This window comes from Labrus bergylta, chromosome 16 (assembly GCF_963930695.1).
Source record: "Labrus bergylta chromosome 16, fLabBer1.1, whole genome shotgun sequence".
In the NCBI taxonomy this organism is placed as follows: Eukaryota; Metazoa; Chordata; class Actinopteri; order Labriformes; family Labridae; genus Labrus; species Labrus bergylta.
In genome coordinates this window covers 7,659,595-7,680,429 of record NC_089210.1, presented here as the reverse complement: position 1 = coordinate 7,680,429, position 20,835 = coordinate 7,659,595, and the positions used below count along the sequence as shown (strand labels likewise).

The 20,835-nt window shown below is 41.5% G+C and overlaps 2 protein-coding genes across 2 annotated transcripts; one reads left to right on the top strand and one right to left on the bottom strand.

The window, feature by feature from the left end:
- Positions 1–3,041: 3,041 nt before the first annotated feature.
- On the bottom strand, positions 3,042–9,552 carry adsl (adenylosuccinate lyase). The gene is made up of 12 exons (XM_065964290.1): positions 9,243–9,552; positions 7,049–7,252; positions 6,837–6,881; positions 6,463–6,542; positions 6,050–6,221; positions 5,909–5,955; positions 5,610–5,700; positions 5,393–5,462; positions 5,159–5,306; positions 4,707–4,887; positions 3,574–3,750; positions 3,042–3,233 (listed from the first exon to the last, which is right to left on the bottom strand). The coding sequence occupies exons 1-12, from the start codon at positions 9,384–9,386 to the stop codon at positions 3,147–3,149; spliced, it is 1,446 nt and encodes a 481-aa protein (XP_065820362.1). The 5' UTR covers positions 9,387–9,552; the 3' UTR covers positions 3,042–3,146.
- Positions 9,553–10,060: 508 nt separating this feature from the next.
- Positions 10,061–20,745, top strand: si:dkey-110g7.8 (GTPase IMAP family member 8). Its single transcript, XM_065964289.1, has 6 exons — positions 10,061–10,908; positions 11,702–12,260; positions 14,612–14,709; positions 14,843–14,974; positions 16,216–16,806; positions 17,913–20,745. The coding sequence occupies exons 1-6, from the start codon at positions 10,878–10,880 to the stop codon at positions 17,984–17,986; spliced, it is 1,485 nt and encodes a 494-aa protein (XP_065820361.1). The 5' UTR covers positions 10,061–10,877; the 3' UTR covers positions 17,987–20,745.
- Positions 20,746–20,835: the final 90 nt, after the last annotated feature.

Below are 20,835 nucleotides of genomic sequence, written 5' to 3'. Positions count from 1 at the left end.
TCTACGTGATTAGGATAGCATTGAAAAACTTTCCAGCTTTCTTCCTATAAGAAAGGAAGAAAACTGCTAGTTATTTCGTTTGTAAATTGATAAATGCGAGCTCACGATATGAACGTAAGAAAGAATGGTGCTAGCTAACATTTCATTACCAAAGGATACATTATCTTGGTAACACTAAAATATCAAGTCAGAAAAATTATAGCTGACATTTTTTAGCTGGGGATTAATGCCTCTCCTATTGTTAAAGGTATCAGGATGAAAGTAAACGTTTTCACCACCTTCCTAGCTAACTGTTATAAAAGCTAGCACTTTAATGCTAACGTTAGCTGTTGTCTGGTGGAGTAGGCTATCAAATGTTTTCGCTTGACATACGGACAGTTAACCCTCAAATTTTGTCTTTTTCTGAGTTGTCTTTTCAGCATGGTGAATTATAAAGTGCTAAATTATCGGTTGGATTCCTTGTGTCAATAACACTTATAACCTGGAGCGCTGCGAAGCGTATTTGAGCGTCCAACATGACGTCAGACGACAATTGGCGGCTATGTGAACATTGTTAGCTTTGTTTCTATCCCTCTGCGTCTTCATCTCTTTAACACTTATTGTAAATCCCGAGGCTCTCCCAAAGCCTTCTAAGTTTTGAATTCAGCTGATTTGAGGATTGACTGGCCTTTTGCGATGGCATGCGCAGGATGTGGTCCTTCGATGATAAGAGCCGACAGGCCGCGCCGAGGGCTACCACGGCGATATCTGATATCGTGGAGGCGACCGCTCCGCCGCATGATAGGCAAGCATTGCTATTGTTCCTGCTCAAGAGCTGTTGAAGGGATAAGAGAGCAAGAGCACAAGCAGGTGTTAGGGGAGATTACAACACAGGCCTAGAAAGCATGTCTTATTACCTCCCTCTTGAATGAAAGTCAAAAGCAACAAGGCGGGCGTCACATACACCATTCTCTCCTCGAGGACCGAGACGTTTTTCTGACATTTACATTAAGGGTCTCTCAGGCTTTGCACATCACTACAGGTGATTTAATGAGGTTTTTTTTTTCCTCAATCAGAAGCCTTTTATACTCACTAATGAAAACAGCAGGGTTAAGGGTGTTTTGGCGCCAACGTTTTCCCCTCTGAATTCCTCAGTAAGACCCGAGTTAAAACAAGGTCATTTTGTCCTTGTTTTAACAAAAACAACAAGTTTCACAGAGTAATAGAAACAATGCCATATGTGATTAATTTTCACAGGTACAACTACTGGATATAAATTGTATTGCAAGTCTGATTGATAAAATAATGGTAGCAGTGTAGAGACAGTCCAGTTTGACAAAGTGTGTGTAGAAAACCTGCAGTGGAAACACTGGTTACTAAAAGCACATGAGAATTTCCCATAGAACTCCACGCTGTCCGTCTGATCCCTGTGCCCGCTCGTCAAAGCCCCCCCTCTGGTGATCACACAGCATGAAGTATGTGAAAGAATGCCGTCAGGACACTGGGGGCCCAGTATTCCCATTTCAACCTCCCCAATAGCTTCTTTTTTTTTTTTTAATGACATCAAATAAAAGGCATAAACAAAATTAAAGACTTCATCTTCATGTCCAACTTAAGACGGTGCCAACTGACCCTGAGATGATATGTTTGGAGAAAGCAGAGAACTTGATGAGAAATAGTTTAAAGCTGTAGCCAAGCTTGTAACCTCTCCTTCTGTCTGCATGGATTTAAAAGCTCCATTGTTTTGCTCATCACAAATAGCCCTGACAAATTGTGCTGAATGTAGAACCTCAGTTTAAACTGAAGGCATCTTCCAAAAAGACACGCTGGCATGAAGCCCGAGCTGAATTTTCCCATCAGATTAAAGATAATCAGCGAGTACCGCTCCACAGCGCCCCCTCTGGTCAGTTTTTTCAAGGAAGCGGAGGGCAGCTTTAATGTCAAGAGACGGTTTTTTTATATACAAGCAACATCTGTGCTGCCATATAGAGATGTTCTTTGGAATTTAGATGATAGATTACAATACTGAAGCAGCCAAAAAGTATCTCAAAGTGTTTGTAAAAGTCACTCTCTACAGCTTTTGTTCTAGGTATGAAGAGCATTGTTGATTCAGGATGCAAGATTTTATAATACAGACAGAATCTAGAGTTTTGTAGAAAGATAATCTTAAGACTGAATATCAATCTTTTCATTGATGATTTGAAGTAAAGGCATTGGCAACAGTTTCATTATGTCATGGGAATGGGTTCTCTTGCTAACAAAGCTTTTCCTTCATACCTCCATCCTCCTTTTCTGTTCCTCTTCCTCTATTGTATTAAAAGCTGACAGGTGGGGAGTGAGGGAGAAACAGAGCAGAGTTTCCCCTGGCATTCACTGTAAATGAACTAAACATGTCACATCCTAAACATCGAGGCAAGGTTACAGAGCAGTGAACCATATTAAGTGGCACGTCAGACTGAGGCAAAAACATAAAGTAGCTTTCTCTACTTTATATCTACTAATCTAAGATCTCTTGACTAATTACACATTATTCACCATCTGTCAGCTTTACACTGTAATCTCTTTACAGAATAGATTATGTTTTTTTTACACCAGAAATGATGACAATATATACAAGCGATTGAACTGTGAAAATACATAGTGATGTTTAATTTAATGGATTATAATTGAAACACTAAATGACAGATAAATGGTGCCACCATGTGTTATATACATGTATTGCAGTTTTGTCCAAATGTGGACAGAGAGGACAAGACAGTAACGCAAGTGAGGACTGTTATTGATTCAGCCCCTGGTCAGACCCTTGTGAACGATGCCCCGATTGAAAAGGTTGAAAAGAGAACAGCCTGCTATGTGTTTTGCTCCTGATTTCTTCAAGTTGAAATGATGCAGCTAATAAAACTAAAGTGCTGAGATACCACTCACAAATTGCCCATCAGCTCTGCGTCTCATCGACTTCTGAGGAGCCCATCGGCAAGATAATTTATTCTGAGTATTGTTTTACTAAAAGCAGACCAATAGATAACTGAGTAAGAGCGTCTACCACACAAATGAAAACACTGTGATGGAGATACATTTATTCAATGACCTTTCTTTATTGAGGACACCCACCATGCTGAAGTCTCGTTGTCTTGGCTTGTGTGTGTGTGTGTGTGTGTGTGTGTGTGTTAGAGCTCAAGCTCAATCTTTACATCCATCTTAGCCTTGTATGGCTCCAGCAGGGGGCGCACTTCTTCAGACAAAAACCTGGCCACCTGGATAAGAGGACACAGAGGAAGAAAGAAGAGGAAAGGAGTGGATATATTTCACACCAAAAGTTTAACATTTCACATTTCTGCGTCTTCATTTGATCATACGAATTAAAACGCCACAATGTAAACAAATACGCTAAGGGAGTGACACGTTTAGAGTTTACAGAGACAAGGAGGAGATTGTTTTTGATCAGAAAATGCAGGTACCAGCTTACACAGGTACAAGACAAGATCAAGCAAAGCAACAAGGCGTACTGCTTATTCATTCATAAGAAAAACAAAGTCACAAAAGAAGCAAGGTGTTGAGTACAGTATTAAAAATAAATAACTGTTTATTTTGTACCTGCTGTGGAGCACGACCAATAAATGTTTTGGGGTCCAGTACGGCGTCCAGCTGCCCCAGAATGGGAGCAAAGTAGGGGTCTTTCTGGACTCTGGCCAGCAGGTCGTTATCACCGCCCTCTTGTTTGACCACAGCTGCCGCCTCCTGGGACAGAACACGGATCTTCTCGTGGCAGTCCTTCAGGGAGCAGAAAGAGTTGACGTTACACTTTGCAAGTAGTCCTCCTGTTGTCCATGACAAATTAACATGTTGGAATCTTTATATTAACACTTTCATGCATGAGAGACCTTTGAAATGCTACAAAGAGCAATTTCAACTTTGCAGCCACCCGATCACACATGGAAAAAACTTGCAACTCTAAACGCAACTGTAAACGCACCGAGGGGGCATTGATATGTGATCACTCAGGACAGATTCAGAGGAGGCCTGGGGAACAGTTGTCCACATTAGTTTTGCAGGGTTTCCTCAGGCCTATGGAAGGACACCATTCTCTCAATGTTCACAACATATCAGTCCAGATTTAATGTTGAATATGTCATGTGTTTAATACTCATTTAGCTGTGTTTACTTAAAATCATATTTTAGTTTTTGTTATGTCAGTGCCAGCACCTGCAAGGGGTGTTCCCCTGTATTAATCCAGTAAGGGACGGGGATTTTATTCTGATGATGCCATCATATGATCTGGTACAGGATCAAGGGAAGGAGGTGAGAAAATTTTGAAGTGAACATCATACACTTAAATGAAAAAGCACAGAGTGGGAGAGGAACATAAGGCTTTTGTCATATCAAGTTGTCACTGGATCGTCCATGTGAGGACAGCTCCCTCACTTTCTCAGTTTTTTTTTTTTTTTTATATTATGATGTTTCTTTCAAAGTCTAATGAAGGCCACGATTGAAGCTACGCGTTTATTTTCAAATAGAGCCTTGAAGTAAACTTTGATCTCAGGTAGTCGCTCAGTCTGCCTTTGGAGAGACTCAACAGGTGAAAATAGCTTCCTGTTGAGAATTTCCTTCTAATCTGTCAGTGTTGCCCTTTCTTTGCAAATAGAGCAAGATGTAGAAACATGATCATTATGATGAAGAGGTTGCACACTGAGCCACTGTTATGCTACAAACGTGAATAACAACCATACCTGTCTGTTCCCTCCAGCCTTCACCATGGCCATGATGATGTTCTCTGTGGCCATGAACGGCAGCTCGTGGCGGATGTGTCTCTCGATGACTTTGGGGTAAACCACCAGTCCCTCGGTGATATTCTGCAGAGTGCTGAGGATGATGTCCGCCGTGAGGAAGGACTCAGGCAGGGAGATCCTCCTGCACGTGAGTGAGGAAAGTGTAATGAATAAATATGTAGAGAAGAGAATGCCAAATTTGAACAACTTGTTACTTACGACTTAAAGATACAATATGATCAACACTACAATAACAAAAGATGACGTAGTGGCTAGCGGGGAATCATGGGAGTTCTCTCTGCTACATATTGTACGTTTAAGGAACTGTATGTGTTGAACGATACCAGAAGACCTCATATATTGGAGGGGGAAATAACCTCAGATAACTTAAGAGTGCATCTTTTGTAGCAGACCTGTTAGCGCTGTCATCCAGCGTCCTCTCCAGCCACTGGACCGAGGCCGTCTGCAGGGGGTCGGCCATCAGCGCGATTAGATGACGGGCCAGGCTGCAGCAACGCTCTGCACGCATGGGGTTCCTCTTGTAGGGCATCGCACTGGAACCTGAAGGAGAACGACAACTTAATACTGACAAAGGGTTTGACTTGTTTTCCTCATACTGGATGGAACTGTTCTGAGAGTAAATGTACCAATCTGCTCCTTCTCAAAAGGCTCCTCGATCTCTTTGAGGTTGGCGAGCAGGCGGATGTCTGTACAAATCTGTAGCAGAGAGAGAAATAAAAAGGATAAGCTGGAGAAAGTTAAACTAAAGCTAAAATAGCAGGTGTATCACAGCCCCAGTAGACTTCCGATTAACACCTCTAGATGGCAGCATTTCTCTACACGTCTCCGGTTCTTGTCGCTCACCTTATGAACAGTTGCTCCCAAACTGGCCAGGCTGGACAGACAGTCGACGTCCACCTTACGACTGTATGTCTGCCCAGTCACCAAGTAGGCCCTGGGGGGAAAAAAAGGAACAAAACCCTCAAGTGAAAAACAAAGCCAGTGTTAAATAAAAACACTTTGATACTTGATTGAATCTCCAGCTCTGCTTGTCTCAGGAGATCTATCACATTTCTTTTGTTAGACTTAGAGACAATGTGAAATTATAGTGGAAGTTAGAGGGCAGGAATTTTAAATCTCCTCCATTTCAGTGCAGGACTTACTTTTTGAAGCCGGCCATCTCTGTCACCATCCTGTCGAGCTCTTCCACCTGGTGAGGAGAAATAATTCGCCCCGAGATTATGAAGTGTTTATAAAATACTTAGACATCATTCACCACACATCTGTTTGTAGATGGTTCATACCTTGTCGTGTTCCCCCTGAAACAGCTGCAGGAAGCTGGCCTGGGTACCCGTGGTCCCCTTGACCCCCCGGAAACGGAGGTCGTCACGGGCTCGCTGCAGATTGCGCATGTCCATGGCGAGGTCCTGCAGCCACAGACATGCTCGCTTTCCTACCGTGGTCAACTGGGCAGGCCTGCGAGAGAAATTCAAGAGGAAGAAATGTGTAAGAAGTTTGGATGTCCACTAAGGATTTACATAGTCGAATCTGATTGGTCAGATTTTGACTAATGTGGACTGATCATAGAAGGTCTAGGCTGTGAGTCATGATTGATTTGTCCTCCACAATCAGGTACAGTTGGAGCCCCATGCAAACTGATTAACATGATTCAATAAGACGCAGCAGGACAGAGAGGTTGAGCTGCACTCAGACTCACTGGTAGTGTGTGAAGCCAAGTGTAGGGAGGTCGGCATATTTCTCTGCAAAGTTTGCCAGTCTGTCAATGACTCTGGCCAGCTGTGGGTAAAAAAAGAAGAAAAGAAGGGGCAAACGGTTTTAGCACGCAATCATTGTATAATAGACCTTTACACCACATACTAAGCCCACATGTAAATGGCCTGATTTCTGTTTGTATTCTTTGTGCAATGAGAGAGAAAGAAACACAGATTCATTATTTCTACATTGTTGACTTGTTATTGAACAGCTGAGGCTTCAGAGGGAAAAAAAGCCACTCTAGCCTGATTTCTACCCATTTTATAGTCGCACAATTGGGTGGGTGTGCGTGTTTTCTGGCAGACAGCTGAGCCTCACCTTAGGCAAGACAATGTCGAATCCATCACGCAGCATAATCAGATCCTGAGGAAGAAAAACAAACAACCGTGAGAAGAAAAGAACTCAAACCTAACCCAGAGTTTTATATTCTATATGAACATTATTGCGTTGTTTTTTTGTTTTTTTTTAGAAACGTAGTTATAGATCATGTAATCACACAGTTGTGCATCAGTGCATTCCATCATAGTTACAGTGTTATCTCCCACGTAGCAGGAGGTGGCACCGAGGTGAATGATGGGAGCGGCGGCGGGGCAGCAGTGTGCAAAGGTGTGGACGTGGGCCATGACATCGTGCCTGAGCTTGCGCTCCTCCTCGGCCGCCATGGCGAAGTCGATGTCCTTCTCGTGGCTCTCCATCTCCTGAATCTGAGCGTCCGTGATGGGCAGACCCAACGCCTGAGCAGGAGGAGAATGAAGACGGTGAGACATGGGGAAGAAAAAGATTTGCCCTTTAGATTTCTCATGAATTTGAAATCCCATATTAAAAGAGAACATTCCACTGAATTGATAAGGGAGTATAAACTGGAATAAAAAAGACATTTTCAACATTCATTTTAAGACAGTATGACTGTGTAAATGTTTTAAGGATGCTTTCTAAAACAAATAACTATACTAGTACAGAAAACATTTAAATACATTGTCATCCAATCATAGTGCTTCAAAGATGTGATGATCTTCTACATGCTGCAGACAAGTGCATTTATACGTGACTGTAGGACTGCAGATACAAAATAAATATGGACACAATAACTGAAATGTCTCTAAAACACCTTAATAAATAAGTTTCTTTTAAGAAGCATGAAGGCTTCAGAACTTAGGCTGGGCTCGGTTTAAGCTGTTAAAGTGCAGTGTGTCTCAGGGGGCGGTCTCCTGTTACTGTGACATTCTCTGCATGCTATTTTCACACACAATCCACACAGGCCTGACTTACTCTGCACAGGCCAACACTAACCCTCTGTGCATCCTCTCAAAACACAGAAAATTGGACAAACATGGACTCTGATCAGTGCTGATTGGTGCGTGTGCAACTGTGTGTGTGTGTGTGTGTGTGTGTCAAGTCATGTGAGGGCCTGCATGTGAGAGATGTTCTGTCATCAGTTAGCCCCCCTCTCTGTCACTTTAATATGACAGATAGGAACCACTCAGAGGGATTAACATTCAAGCTGCTGAAATACCAACACAGTCAGTCATTATTAAATAAAAACATACGCTTAGTTAAACTGTTGTGTGTTTTTAACAAACTGGCTACTGTTGTGTTAAATGTGGCTGCAGGATCACATGGCTGTTTCATTTCTAAGTTCACATACTTCAGAGGGACTGAAATATATCCCCCCAAATAAAGGTTTTATGTCTTACTGAACAAAACTAAAAAAAAAAATACATTTGACTGACTCTTGAGGACATTTGTAAAAAATGTAAAATCAACTAAATGTCATGGTGAAGCCATAAATAAAACACGTAGTCAAAGGTTTGAATACTCTAGTCTGAATGTGATACTAAGAACAGTGAGAGTGAAGGTACTTCAATAATGTTGAGGTGATAAAGGAGAGTTTACAAAAGGGGGAAACTGAACATTTCATCAGTGAAAACAACTGATGCTGTTTGATTTTAATTTTAATCTGTTCCAAGTTAAGAACTTTGACATCCGATACAGTCAGTCAACGTAAACAATTACCACTTTGGTACGTTTGGTATAGATAAACATGAGTTTTCAGGCATAAATGTGACTTGTCTTTCCATTTCAACTGGCAATAGCTGTATGTATAAGTTAAGTTTTATCGATGATTTTATAAACTACTTTTCGTCAATAACTTTTCTGCACTCTTGTTAAGCACTTTGAACTGTCTGCAATTTAATTTGTCTGAAAGGTGCTATATAAATAAAGTTTGATTGATTGATTGATTTAAATGAGCAGCAAACTCATTGTTTGATACTGTTTTATGCTGCTGTTTTTGCCAGTATTTCTTTGGAACAGAGAAACTTCAGTTAGTATAAATAATAAAATACTAACACATGTATGGGGGGACAATAAAACTATACTGTAATTACTGCAACAACAACAAAAAAAAAAACATTTGGTTTCTGCGTAAATTTCAAAGCTGTTAGAATAAAAAAAGCTTTGATAATACAAATATCTAATTATTATTTTCATTTTTGTGCATGCTTTTTTTCTGTTGTGCACGATTGTACAAGAAGTCAAGACACACATGCAGAAAGTTCACTAACTGGCTCCTTCTTAAAACTATTTTTAGAGCAAGGAACTTGATAGGGCTCTCTGAAGGTCGCAAACTTTAGTTCAGAGGACTCATAAAAGTAGGAAAAGTTGACTTTAAACACAATTACAGAGAGGCCTCCGCCTGTGTTTGCAAGCATGCATCTGTCGAACCTTCTCAGCTTTAGCCAGGTAGATCCACAGCTTCCTCCAGGTGGTGAATTTCTTCCTGTCACTGAAGTTGTAGGCCATCTCTTTGCTAGCATACCTCGACACCAGAGGGGAACGATACTTCATGAACTCGTCGGCTCCCTCCATGTTTGTAAGACGAAGTGGTGTCTGCAAAAACACACACACACACTAAAAAAAAGTAGTCTGACCCGCACCTTCTTCACCAACACACACTAGCTTCCCAAACTAGCCACGCTTTCCCGGCTTCAGCTTGTTGTCGCGTCACATGGACGAAGGAGCGACCTTTTACGACAGTACAGGTCGGCGTACAGCGTGAGGTCAGCGTCTGACAGTTGTAAACGGTTTGCGGCAGAGTGGCACCGATGTGTCATCGCCAAAATACTCTCTCTCTCCCCAGTTGTTTGGTTTAACAAGCTGCGGTCGTGATAGTGTAAAAACAATAATCAAGTACGTGAAATTACGTAAAAGAAACGCTACAAAATGTACCTGCTTGGTTGCCATTTCTTTTGCATTCATACTGATAATGTTTTGTTTTTTTAACGGCGTAATTTCCCTGGGGTCCGTGAATGTGTCTGGTCATACAGCGGACATAATTAACCTGTGAGGGAGCCAAGGATGAGCTCAGACATTCACGATGAAGCACTTCACTTTTCCAGCCCACGTCACATGATTTTTGATGCATCCTGCAGAAATTATTCACGCTAAGGTGACAGTGCTTTGAATTTTACACAATTGAGTTACCGTCTTATACAGACATTTGCTATTTACAGGAGCTTTTATATATTATGTAATCAGTGGCTGCATGCCTTAGATGAATAATTAAATGTATTCATGCAGTACTACATCTCCTCTGTGCCTCACAATGCCTCTGTGTCTACAGGCATCATATAAGTAGTTGTATTTGAGCGTGATGCAGCATCTGGGGAATACATCCAGCTGTAAACAGAGAGTGCCTCCCTCTCTCTCCCTCTCTCTTTTTCTTCCACTCCCTCTCTGTCTATCCATCTTTCTATCTGTCCTCCTGACTGCAGTCTGCATATAGTGCCACACTGCTGCTGCTGCTGCTACTGCTGTGTGATAGGAGCAAGTGGGAGGAACAGCTTCCTCTGTTTTGCCTCAAAAAAAAAATTGATAAGACATCTTCCCAGAGCTGCTGCAGCAGGGGTGGATTTGGCTTCCAGGCTCCTGCATTGCACAATCGTTCCTCTCTGATAAATTAGACAAGAAGAGGAAGTCTTGAAGGCGTTTGGGAGAGGGAGAGGGAAGCGGAAGGACGCAGAACACCAAGAGTGAGGTTAGGGCTGTGTGGAGGATAATAGATAAAAAAAAAAAAGAAAAAAAAAGGGGGGCTGAAGTTGAATGGCAGGGGAGGTATGAAGAGAGAAAGTGAGGCAGGGGGTCGACACAGGGAGTAGAAGATAGAGCGAGTTACGCTGCAGTAGAATGAGGGTTAGAGTGAAAGAGAGAGCCGAGAAGCATTCGAGCCACCAGCCTTTAGCACGCCACCCAGGACCCATCGCTTTCTGAAGGAGGCAAGAAGAGAAATCCACCGTGGAGGCGAGAAGGAGAAGGAGGAGGGGGGCTGAGGAGGAGGAAGCCAGAGGTTCTACACACAAGATGGCTGCTGTGTCCTCTGCCTCCGACACTGGTAAGTGGGGTTTTTTTCCATCCTTTGCTGCACACCTCACATCGGGTTCATCCCTCACCCCCATATGTTCAGTCACAGCATCCGGGGTAAGGTCTGTACTGCCTGGCTCTGTCGAACATCAACAAAACTGGGAAACTGTTGCTTAAGTTGTTACTTCCTGCATGTGTTTAGCCGCTCACATGGAATGTGTAAACAGTAATAAGTAACAGAGATAAATCATACAACTTCCATGTCCTCCCTGTCTGTACTAAAATATTGTCATTAGCTCAGAGCAGGCGTCACTCAACCTCTGTCTGCTGAATATTTATCTTCCTCAGCTATGCCGTTTATGTTAACATTTATCCTGGTTGTGTAACTTTTACAGAGATTAAATCATATTCTGTCCACATGCCCTTCTCCCTGGAGGGAGTCCAGGTTTCTCCTCTCCAATCAGTTTTTTTTTCCAAGGCTTAAGGACAGAGGCAAACAAAAGGGAGGCATGTGGGGAGGTAGAGACAAGGATAAGGAATGAATAAAAGAGAAGACTGTTGAAGGGGAGAGGAGGTATAAGGTATAAAGGAGCTCAGATAGGAAGGAAATCTGAAGAGTCAGACTCAGAACTGATGGAGAGAGAGTGCATGAAAATAAGACATATGAGGTTGAAAGATCTGAAAGTTTCTCTGAAAAGCCCTTTGGATATCGGACAATTCAGAGATAAAACAGGAGATGAAAGCAGAGTGAATATGAAGATGATTTCTTCCTCGGACAATCCTGAGGAACCTAGATGCTAATCTTCCTGTCTTCCTTTCATCAGGGGACCCTAGGGGTCGACACCCTCCAGAGCGTAGACTTCTGCTCCTGGGAGGGCCACAGTCCGGTAAGACCTCCACCGCTAATACCATCCTGGGGGACGAGGTCTTCGACACAGGAACAGAAACCACTCACAGCAACGTGGGCCAGACTGAGATCTACGGCAGACGGGTCACTGTGGTTGACACCCCGCCGTGGGCCATCCCTAGGGACACCGAGGACAATGCGGAAGCTGACAACAACAACGACAATGCAGGCGCTGAGTCAGACACTCCGCCACAGCCCCCGCCAAGTCTGGACAGCGAGGGTCCATGCATGGGCGCCATTCTCTGCCCTCCTGGACCCCACGCCATCCTGCTGGTGGTGTCAGTCACCCAGCCCTTTACTGAAACGCAGAGGAGGGCCGCAGAGGAGCAGCTAGGGGCCCTGGGTGGAGGGACCTGGAGGTATTCCATGGTGGTTTTTACTGGGGTGGATAAGTTACCCAAAGGTGTCTTCATTGAGGAGCACATCGCAAACACTGGAGAGTCTCTGCAGTGGCTGGTGGAGCGTTGTGGAAGCAGGTACACTGTCTGTTTTTTTCTTATTTTTTTCCCTCTGTGGCTTTATTTTAAAAAGAAACTTTCACCCAACAAAGAAACATGTTGCAGTCAAGTCTTTGACAGTTCAACATAAAACAACCACAAACGACTGCACAATGCAGCAGCACTTTAATTCACTTTGTTCAATTTTGCTTTGAAGTCAAGCTGAGGGTGTGAGACTCAGTGTAGTTTACTGCTGTATTCCAGGTTGTAAGTCAAATACAAGTGGGTAATCTGGAAAAGTGTTATCATCTTTAAACTTTCTGATTGATCACTAAGTAAAAAGACAATGCAAGGAATATCTGGAGTGTAAGGGGGACTTCTTTTTAAAGTTAAAACAACACACTAACCCATTAGATCCCTTTAGACAACAGTTAACATTAGGATTAAATCCAAGCTAATAATATAAGCTAATAGTATTACATGATATAAAACTGATGGATGACAAATTTAAAAGACAACAGATAGTAAAAATATTGAGAGTCATGGTGGCATATTTCCTGTTAAAGCAAACATGCTGGTTTGGCTAAGTCTGTGTAGCAGACAGAGGCTAAAGTTTCTGACGCTCTTTTCACTGGTTCCACGATTTGTTGCATGTCATCCTCTGAGTTTTTCCCATTTTTCTTGTCTCTCTTCAGCTGTTCTATTTAATAAAGGTAAAAAGCGAAGAACTGGCAAAAAAAATTGGTGGTTGGTTTGCACACCTCATGTACAGAGGCTGTTGTCCTAGAAACAGGCAGCCAAAGTTCTCTTAGCTAATTTAGCTAACATTACATTTCTGGTGTTACAGGGTTATCAGATTGGAAGGCATCACTTCCTAGCTGGCACTTAACTAACACTCTTGTCAGTTAAAACTCCTTTAGCTAACACTTATTCCTATTGAACACTAAGGTAAGCTAGAAATATCTTTAATTGAACATGAACAGATTGATAATGAAAACTACACATTGATTTTGCTTCTACCCTTTCTGTCAAAAATACATTAGCACACAGTTTTTAATCAAGTCTACACATTAGTAGGAATAACCTGTATTACCCGGATCAGTCTGGCTTTAAGTGGGGCCACTATACCAAGACCGCACTGCTGTCAGTAACAGGATTGATGTGTTTGGCCAGAGCTGCTGGTCAATCCTTAGCTCTCGTGCTGCTTGATCAGTCAGCTGCCTTTTACACAATGCACCACCAAATCCTCCTTTCCACACTCAGAGAGCTTGGTATCTCAGCATCTACCTTCCTCTGGGTCATATCTTACCTCTCAAGGATATCCTTTAGTATCATGGAAGGGAGAGTGTCTAAACTGCACAGCTTATCCACAGGGGTGCCTCAAGGGTCAGTGCTTAGCCACCTTTTCTTCTCAATATACTCGACCTCACTTGGTGCAATCATCCAAACCCTTACTATTGTTATGCTGATGATACTCAGCTCTTCCCACCATTCCTGTCAGATGACAGGACACTCCTGGCAAGAATTTCATCACACCACCTTCACCATAAATTTATCAAAGATTGTTATCCCAGGTAGTCCCTCTATGCAACCACAGATGGATATCCAGCTTTGACTTACTGAACTCAGGGCCACATTCTGCCCAGAACATGGGTGTCATGATTGATGGCCATTAAAAGTCCAAGTCCATTTACCATTTACCAGTCTCTAGCTGACTCTTGTCTTCTGTTGTCCCCGGTGCTGGATTGAGTTACCAAACTCCATTTGATCTGTCCTTTAAGAAAAATCTAAAGACACAGCTCTTTGATAAACACCTACGCACTTAATGATATCAATGCTACTGATGATATACTGTAGATGACGAAGCTGTTGATGTTGTTGTTGATGACAATGATAAAAGAAAAAAAACAGGACAATAGTTTATGCTATATGCTGTGCATTACCTCTATATGTGCACTGCCTGCCAGCACATGGACTTAGCAGTTTTTTTGGCACTTACTGACATTTCCTCCTTTCTAGATCCTTGCTTGTGTCACTTTGTTCATAAGTGTCTGCTAAATGAAATGTGCAGCTTTCCATCTGAGTGAAAAATGGCAAATCACGATTAAAATGTCTACATTTTCATAGTATCAAACATTCAGTTAAAAATTGCATGTCGTAAGCCTAAGCTTCTGAAGATGACATAACTATGACATCTTCAGGTGACTTGTTCTTAAGCTCCCTTCAGGGACACATAAGACATTATGTAACTGTTTTCAGAGCCTGAGTCTTCATGATGGGTTTCATCCAATTTTAACATGTATTTCTTCTAACCTGTCTTAATAAAGGTTAAATGAAATTAAATTGCTGGTGATCTTCTTAAAAAATGTTGTTTTTTTTTCCGCCTGCAGGTACCATGCCTTTGACAACACTCGGAAAGAGACAGAAGACAACACACAGGTGCCTGAGCTGATGGAAAAAGTGGAGGAGTTGATCACTGACAACCAAGGTTTGATGTTTGCATAACCTACTACTTTATTTAAAGCATCACCTCTGCAATTTTTATATTATGAATTTTTCATAAATGAACCAACTGTATTTTAGATTTGATTAAAAACAATGCATAATTTATCTTGTTGCAGGCTGGTACTTTGAGGTAAATGAGTTGATTTTGCTTGAAGAGGAGCAGGCCAGGAGAGCTCTGGAGGAGGAGAGGATGAGGATGGAGGAGCACACTAGACAGAGGGATCAGATGATAGGAGGACCTCCCAGAGGTATGAGGGAGCAGCAGCTGTGTGCGTTAGTGCTAGTATGTTGGTATTGCAGTGAAGCTGTTCTTGGGAAATTCCGGAATTGCTGTTCTTGGAAATAGCTTACTCATCCTCAATCAATAATGCTGATTTTCACATTCTTTGCAGTAACTTCCCACAGTTCCCCATTTACCTCATTTACACAGCTACAATTTTGCTCTGTTATGCTTCGGATGAGAAACTCAAATAGAGTTGTTATACTGCTTCTTTTTCAGTTGTATACATTCAGGGTAGCTGGGTACTTTTTGAATGAAATACAAGTTAATGAACAATGAAAACACAAAGATATGTTGCCATTATTCAGCTTTTTAAAACCCAATTCCATTACCCATTAGCTAAAAACAGCACACTCATCAACGCTGATGAAGGCTTTGCACTGAAACACGTCTGCTGTTTATCTTTACGCTGCTGCTCTACCCAGATAATACATACTGTAAAGGAACATTGAGTGTGCTGACTTTTCTGTTTTCTTTATTACCCATTAGCTACCATTGGTAATTACTGTTTAGCCTGTTTTTTTTTCTTTTCTGTGTTTTTACTATATGGTGATTGTTGACCAACCAGGGCTGTGAAGAAAAATATACCCTTTTGGGGACAATAAAGTCGACCATCAGACTAGAGTTACTTTAGCATAAAATAATTACACGCTTACAAAAGCCAATAAGTGCTATACAGCACAGTTGGAAAGGCCACAGCTCCTTAAGCTAGCATAACATTAGCCAGAAATGTGCTTTATTGCTGACGTAATGTTTATTGTTGAATGCTAACATTAGCACTTGTCTAACCTCACGGATTAATGGCCAGGTTTCCTATTAGTACTGTTTGACAAAAATGTCTTCATAGATTAAATTAGCTAAGAAATGCAACAAGACACAGAAAAGGCATAATCCTTGCTAACATAGCATGAGCTATGAATTCACTTCCTCGCTGATGTAATGTTTGAATATGGATCGCTAACTGAAGCTGTTGTCTAACAATAATAGGGTATGGCCTATTGATTATGTTGTTTCATTTTATATTATAGGCCATGCCCCTGAAATTTTCTATCAATTGTCTGTTTGGTTGCCAATTGATTTGTAAGGGTTGAAATGATAATGATTGCGAGGTTAGGAGAACATGCTAACAGCCTTTGATGCCAACCTGAGTGTGACCTCTTACGTTTAATGTCTCATTATTTCTCTCTCTCTCTCTTTCTGTATTTGAAGAGTTGAGATTGCTCTTATTGGGATGGAAGGGCGTTGGAAAGAGCTCTGTTGGAAACACCATCCTGGGCCGGCGGTTCTTTGAGTCAGGTCAGGAGACAGAGCTTTGCCTTCGGAGGCAGGCACTTGTATCAGGTCGTCGAGTCACCATTGTTGACACCCCTGGCTGGGATTGGTTCTCAGTTAGGCGAACCCCAAAGCGCATCCGCCAGGAGTCCCAGCGTGGAGCCGCCCTCCTGCGCCCTGGACCCCACACCTTGCTGCTCGTCCTCCCCGTTGTCTCGTCCCTTACTGCCAGGAAGAGGAGGACACTCCTGGCTCACATAGAGACTCTGTTCGGTGACAGCGCTTGCCTCCACACCATGGTGCTCTTCAGCTGTGGGGATTGGCTAGGTCGCACGTCAATTGAGGAGCACATTCTTAGAGGTGGTCGAGAGCTACAAAGACTATTGGAATACTGTGGAAACTATTACCACGTCATGGACAGTAAGACTCCTGGCAAGGACAGAAGTGTGTCAGTACTCCTGGATAAGATAGAGGAGATGATCAGAGAAAACGGAGACAAGGCTTTTCTCCCAATTCAAACTGAGTGGTGTAAGTCACAAAATTTATTCTCTCAATTTGTCACTTTCATATTTTGGACTTGAGTTGCAATCTCAATGTTCATATGGGATCTTATTTGAATTATAATGTTTTATTTAATAATATATCAAGTTGCACAAAGAGAATTTATAGCTCTTGCTAATTTCAAATCTTGTCCTTAGTTGGTCCCTTACATTTAGTGTGTAATTTCAATATTCAGCATTCAGTACCATAAAACCAGCAATATATTAAAAGTATTAATACAACTTCTTTTCTCCTAAAACTTTATTTAGGAGAAAAGAAGTTGTATTAATACTTTTAATATATTGATGTTTTGGACGTAATAAGAAACAAACCATTATATGTCATCCTCCACGTTCTTAAAAAGCCAGCTGCATTGCTTATTACATGCAGATTTGACCTTCTTCTTCTCCTTTTTTTAAACCGGGCTTGGATAGGACGTAATCTCATCAACATTTCTTTTTTCCACTGTGCACCTGCATATGAGGACGACACAGGTGACAGCATGGAAAACTGATGATGCACAGGTTAAAATTCTGCAGCGAACTGCTCAATGATAAAAGCATTAAAACATTATGTCAGGAGATGAGGAAAATTAAAGCTCACCATCCCTCAGTCCTCCGACATCCCATCAACTACTCCATTTGAAAGTTTAGAAGAAAATGCACTGATGTTTGAGTGAGGTGTGGGAGGGCTGCTGTTCTGCTTTGCATGTGGGACAAACAGAGTGGACGTTTATTATAAACCTTTCTTGTTATTCCTCTAAAAAGCAGGACAAAACATTATTAACTGAAGCCCAGGTTTTTGTTTGGGCAGTCACTTTCTGCTATACATTAAGAAAGCAATGTGCCACCTATATGCCTGACCACACCTTATTGTAAGTCTAACACCCCCTGGGCGCACAGGTGGGCACAAGTACATTTGCTGTTAAACACGATGAGCACTGGCCATTAAAAGAACAACTGTGTCAGCAGGAAATAACAATGACACTTGCACTGGGCTATGCACCACTTAGCGCTGAGTGTTAGATAGGGCCCCTGAAGTTTATAAATCTTATTTAATACATCTGTCTAATATAACCTTGTTTCTTTTAACAGTGAGTGAGGAGAGCTCCTACTCCTCTGACAACACCGAGCCTGAGGATGACTGTCGAGGATGCCAGCTCCAGTGACACGGCTTCAGTAAAAAAAGGAAAGTGGTCCGGCTTTTTCATCCATGCTCCATGAGTCTTCAAAAGGCCACAAACATTCACCTCTTGTAACTTAAACCTTATCCAGATTTCCTGCTCTGGCTCTGGAGAGTTTGAGGGAAAACAGAAGTTTGGAACAGGAGTGTCATTTTATGAAATCTAAAGACAGAAATTACCGATCACTGAGGAAATTTTCTCCTGGACTGAAAAAGAACGTCTCTGACAAAATGTTCAAAACGTTTGTCAAATCCAAGAGAAGAAAAATAATCTACTGCAGCTTCAGGGGACTGAAGCTCCGTCCCTTGTTCATGAGCATGTACACTGGCATCAACTGCGTCTATAGACCCTGTTTCAACACTGCAAAAGAAGAACTTCTCATCGTTGTTACTCTACGTTCAGACTGCACTGCTACAAGTTGGAAGCGCCATATCAAAAGCAAAAGGTTTATACCTGAGCAGACAACATTATCATGAGCAGTACGTCAATATTGTTTAGTAAAAGACTGAGAGGAATGTCTCTATATATGACTTGCTCCACAAATTTTGATTAGATTTTAAAATATAGTTGTACTATTCTGCATCAAGTGCCATTTCTGTCATTCAGTTTAAATTAGTTTGAATCAATGAAATTGGTCTGAATTGTTTAAAAAACATGGAAATATAAGCAATGGAAATATTGTGTTCTAGAAGTTTAAGTTGTAACTGTGCACCTTTGGACATGAAGCATCCAATAGTTCTGAAGTTTCATGAGTGGTTGTGAAATGTTTTCATTTACATTTGGTTGGTTTCTGCTCAGGGAGTCAGGGTTGAAATGTTTCCTCAAGGGGAAAAATCTGGAACATTTACAGAAACGCTGATGAATGCTGTTGGTAAAATGCAGACGAAAGTCCCATATGGATTAATTTTGTGTTTTCTTTTTATATTTTATTTGGTTTCTGGAAATCAAAGGGAATTAGTGTTTGCACTTTGGTTAACTCAGTTGGCTCCCTTGTGCTAAGAAGATAAATGCAATCCATCCAAAGCAGCAGATACTCAGCATTTCTTGGTAGCCCTCTGCTGTAGCATTCATGCACATGAGTAGCTATAAAAAAGACAGTCAGGCTGAACCGAAACTGTGTGCAGTCTCAGATCCCTGCGGAGCAGCTTGGGTTGGCTGTTAGCGTCCATGCATCCAGTTCATTTATCGACAAGGTAGATTCAGCAACGTGCCTCAGCATCAAAGCGTGTGAGTGGGAGTGCAGCCCTGCAGCAGGGCGGTATTCTATAGGTTACATCAGGCTTTCGCATGCTACTGAAACAACATAACCTCATGAAACATTGGAGCTCACATAGGGCTTTTCCTACCTTTTCTACATCATTGTGACTCCTCTTTCTCACATCAATGATGATGTTTTCAAAAATATGAATATATATTCAGCTCTCAGAGGCATGTTAAGACACCGCATGCAGATAAACGAGTGCCTATAGAGTTGAAGGCAACCTCACTTCTAATTCCTCTAACTCTTGCTTGAGCAGGTCCATTGGGGGTTTCTGGAACACCATCACATCCTTCTACCTTTATTGACTATATTCACGCTGTGGCCATTTTACTCTGACATCATGTTCAGGTTTAGAGTTTTAAATCCGGTCATAATATCAAACTGGTGCATTCCTGGTTTAAAGTGATATAACGTTATGGTATTTGACTAATTGTTAGCAAATAAAAAGACATTTTCTCAAAATCTGGAGGGATAAAAAGCCATATTTTAAGTTAAAACAACATATTTGACATTCTCATCTACAGTCAGACCACAGCTAAAGTTGCATTCAGCTACTTAGGCTACTACATAAAATAAGCATTCGCAAGGAAGTGACTGAAAGCTAATATTAACATTTTGTAATGGTCCACTTTATAATAAGAAAGCCATACATTTCCTAGCTAACGTAACTTACGGTAGGTATTGACTTCCTGGGTTACAAAGTGTTGTCTAGCTAGCATTTGACATCTTCCTAGCTCACATAACTTAGCATTTATCCATACCAAAGGCTTTAAAGGTAGCATTAGCTATGGTCTTACAGTTATACAAGCCATTGTCTTATTCTGTTGATGGTCAACTGAGAAGTGTCAAAATGATTTACAAATCCCAACGTTTACATGACTACAATTGTAAATAGCAGTACATAAAACGTAACAACTTTGAGCTCCAGCCTGGGCATGACTTCTGAGAAAATGGCGACTTTGTGAATATGGTGAATACAACTGCAAAGAAATAAAATAGAAAGTGGGAAAAAGAAAATTTACACTTGAAAGGTACAAATAAAAGCATATATATGACCGATACCACTGCCATGCTGTAAATTTTATTTTCTACAAATAGCTATAAAAGAACCCCACCCCCATGCTTCCCTTATGCTTTACTGACTCTGTGCTTCATCTAGTGACTTAGGCTAGGCCTACTGCAGCACTTAGTGTGACAAGCATGACTTTACATTTTGATATAAAAATGTTTCAAACATTCAGTTGGAGTCTTAGATTTCCTCTTCACCTGTGAATATATTGTATAAGCTGTGTGTATTTACAGTGAAAAAATATGTCGCATTGTACGCTTAAATAGCAAAGCATTTTTGCACTGTGTAAGTTCTACCACTTTACAGTTAGCCAAAGTGACGTCACGTTCTGTGTTCCCTCCTAGACCGTGATTGCATCATCAGTTTTTTTGCTCATCCTAAGACTAAAATAAAAGAGATGAATATTGTTGTGTACTCCTGGTCTTCATCTAATCATTCTTTTTTTTTCTGTAGTGAACTTTGTCTTTGATGGACAACAGGGCCCACATTCACATTACATTATTA

What these genes read in the sequence shown, in the direction of transcription:
- si:dkey-110g7.8 (XM_065964289.1), top strand. Translation starts at nt 10,878, where the DNA reads ATGGCTGCTGTGTCCTCTGCCTCCGACACTG. An exon ending in GTGGAGCGTTGTGGAAGCAG is followed by an intron (nt 12,261 to 14,611) that starts GTACACTGTCTG and finishes TTCCGCCTGCAG; the next exon opens with GTACCATGCCTTTGACAACA. An exon ending in GTTGATCACTGACAACCAAG is followed by an intron (nt 14,710 to 14,842) that starts GTTTGATGTTTG and finishes ATCTTGTTGCAG; the next exon opens with GCTGGTACTTTGAGGTAAAT.
- adsl (XM_065964290.1), bottom strand. Translation starts at nt 9,386, where the DNA reads ATGGAGGGAGCCGACGAGTTCATGAAGTATCGTTCCCCTCTGGTGTCG. An exon ending in GCTACGTGGGAGATAACACT is followed by an intron (nt 6,882 to 7,048) that starts GTAACTATGATG and finishes TTTCTTCCTCAG; the next exon opens with GATCTGATTATGCTGCGTGA. An exon ending in TCGACATTGTCTTGCCTAAG is followed by an intron (nt 6,543 to 6,836) that starts GTGAGGCTCAGC and finishes TTTTACCCACAG; the next exon opens with CTGGCCAGAGTCATTGACAG.